Source organism: Myotis davidii, unplaced genomic scaffold, assembly GCF_000327345.1.
Source record: "Myotis davidii unplaced genomic scaffold, ASM32734v1 scaffold1036, whole genome shotgun sequence".
NCBI lineage: Eukaryota > Metazoa > Chordata > Mammalia > Chiroptera > Vespertilionidae > Myotis > Myotis davidii.
Genome location: NW_006287260.1, coordinates 1323480 through 1323722, shown reverse-complemented (window position 1 = coordinate 1323722; position 243 = coordinate 1323480). Strand labels below are relative to the sequence as shown.

Genomic DNA, 243 nt, shown 5'->3' with positions numbered 1-243 from the left:
GGCCCAGCCCCAGGCCCCCCGGCCCCAGGCCCCCGGCCGCTGACCACTGACCAGTCTGGTTGTAGTGCATCCAGCTGAGGATCACCTCGGGGGCCCGGTACCAGCGCGTCACCACGTAGCCAGTCATCTCGGCGTCTGCATGCCGCGCCAGCCCAAAATCCAAGATCTATGACTCGGGGGACACGGGGAAGGAGCTCGCTGAGGAGGGGAGCTCTCGGAGCAGCCTCGGGGGGCTTCCGCGGG

The 243-nt window shown here is 69.5% G+C and overlaps 1 protein-coding gene across 1 annotated transcript in view; it reads right to left on the bottom strand.

The window, feature by feature from the left end:
- Window positions 1-243, bottom strand: part of MAPK13 (mitogen-activated protein kinase 13) — a 23753-nt gene that overhangs the window by 16903 nt on the left and 6607 nt on the right. The window contains exon 6 of the mRNA XM_006759052.2: window positions 52-166. Within this exon, the coding sequence (XP_006759115.1) occupies window positions 52-166 (115 nt within the window). The remainder of the gene's footprint in view (window positions 1-51; window positions 167-243) is intronic.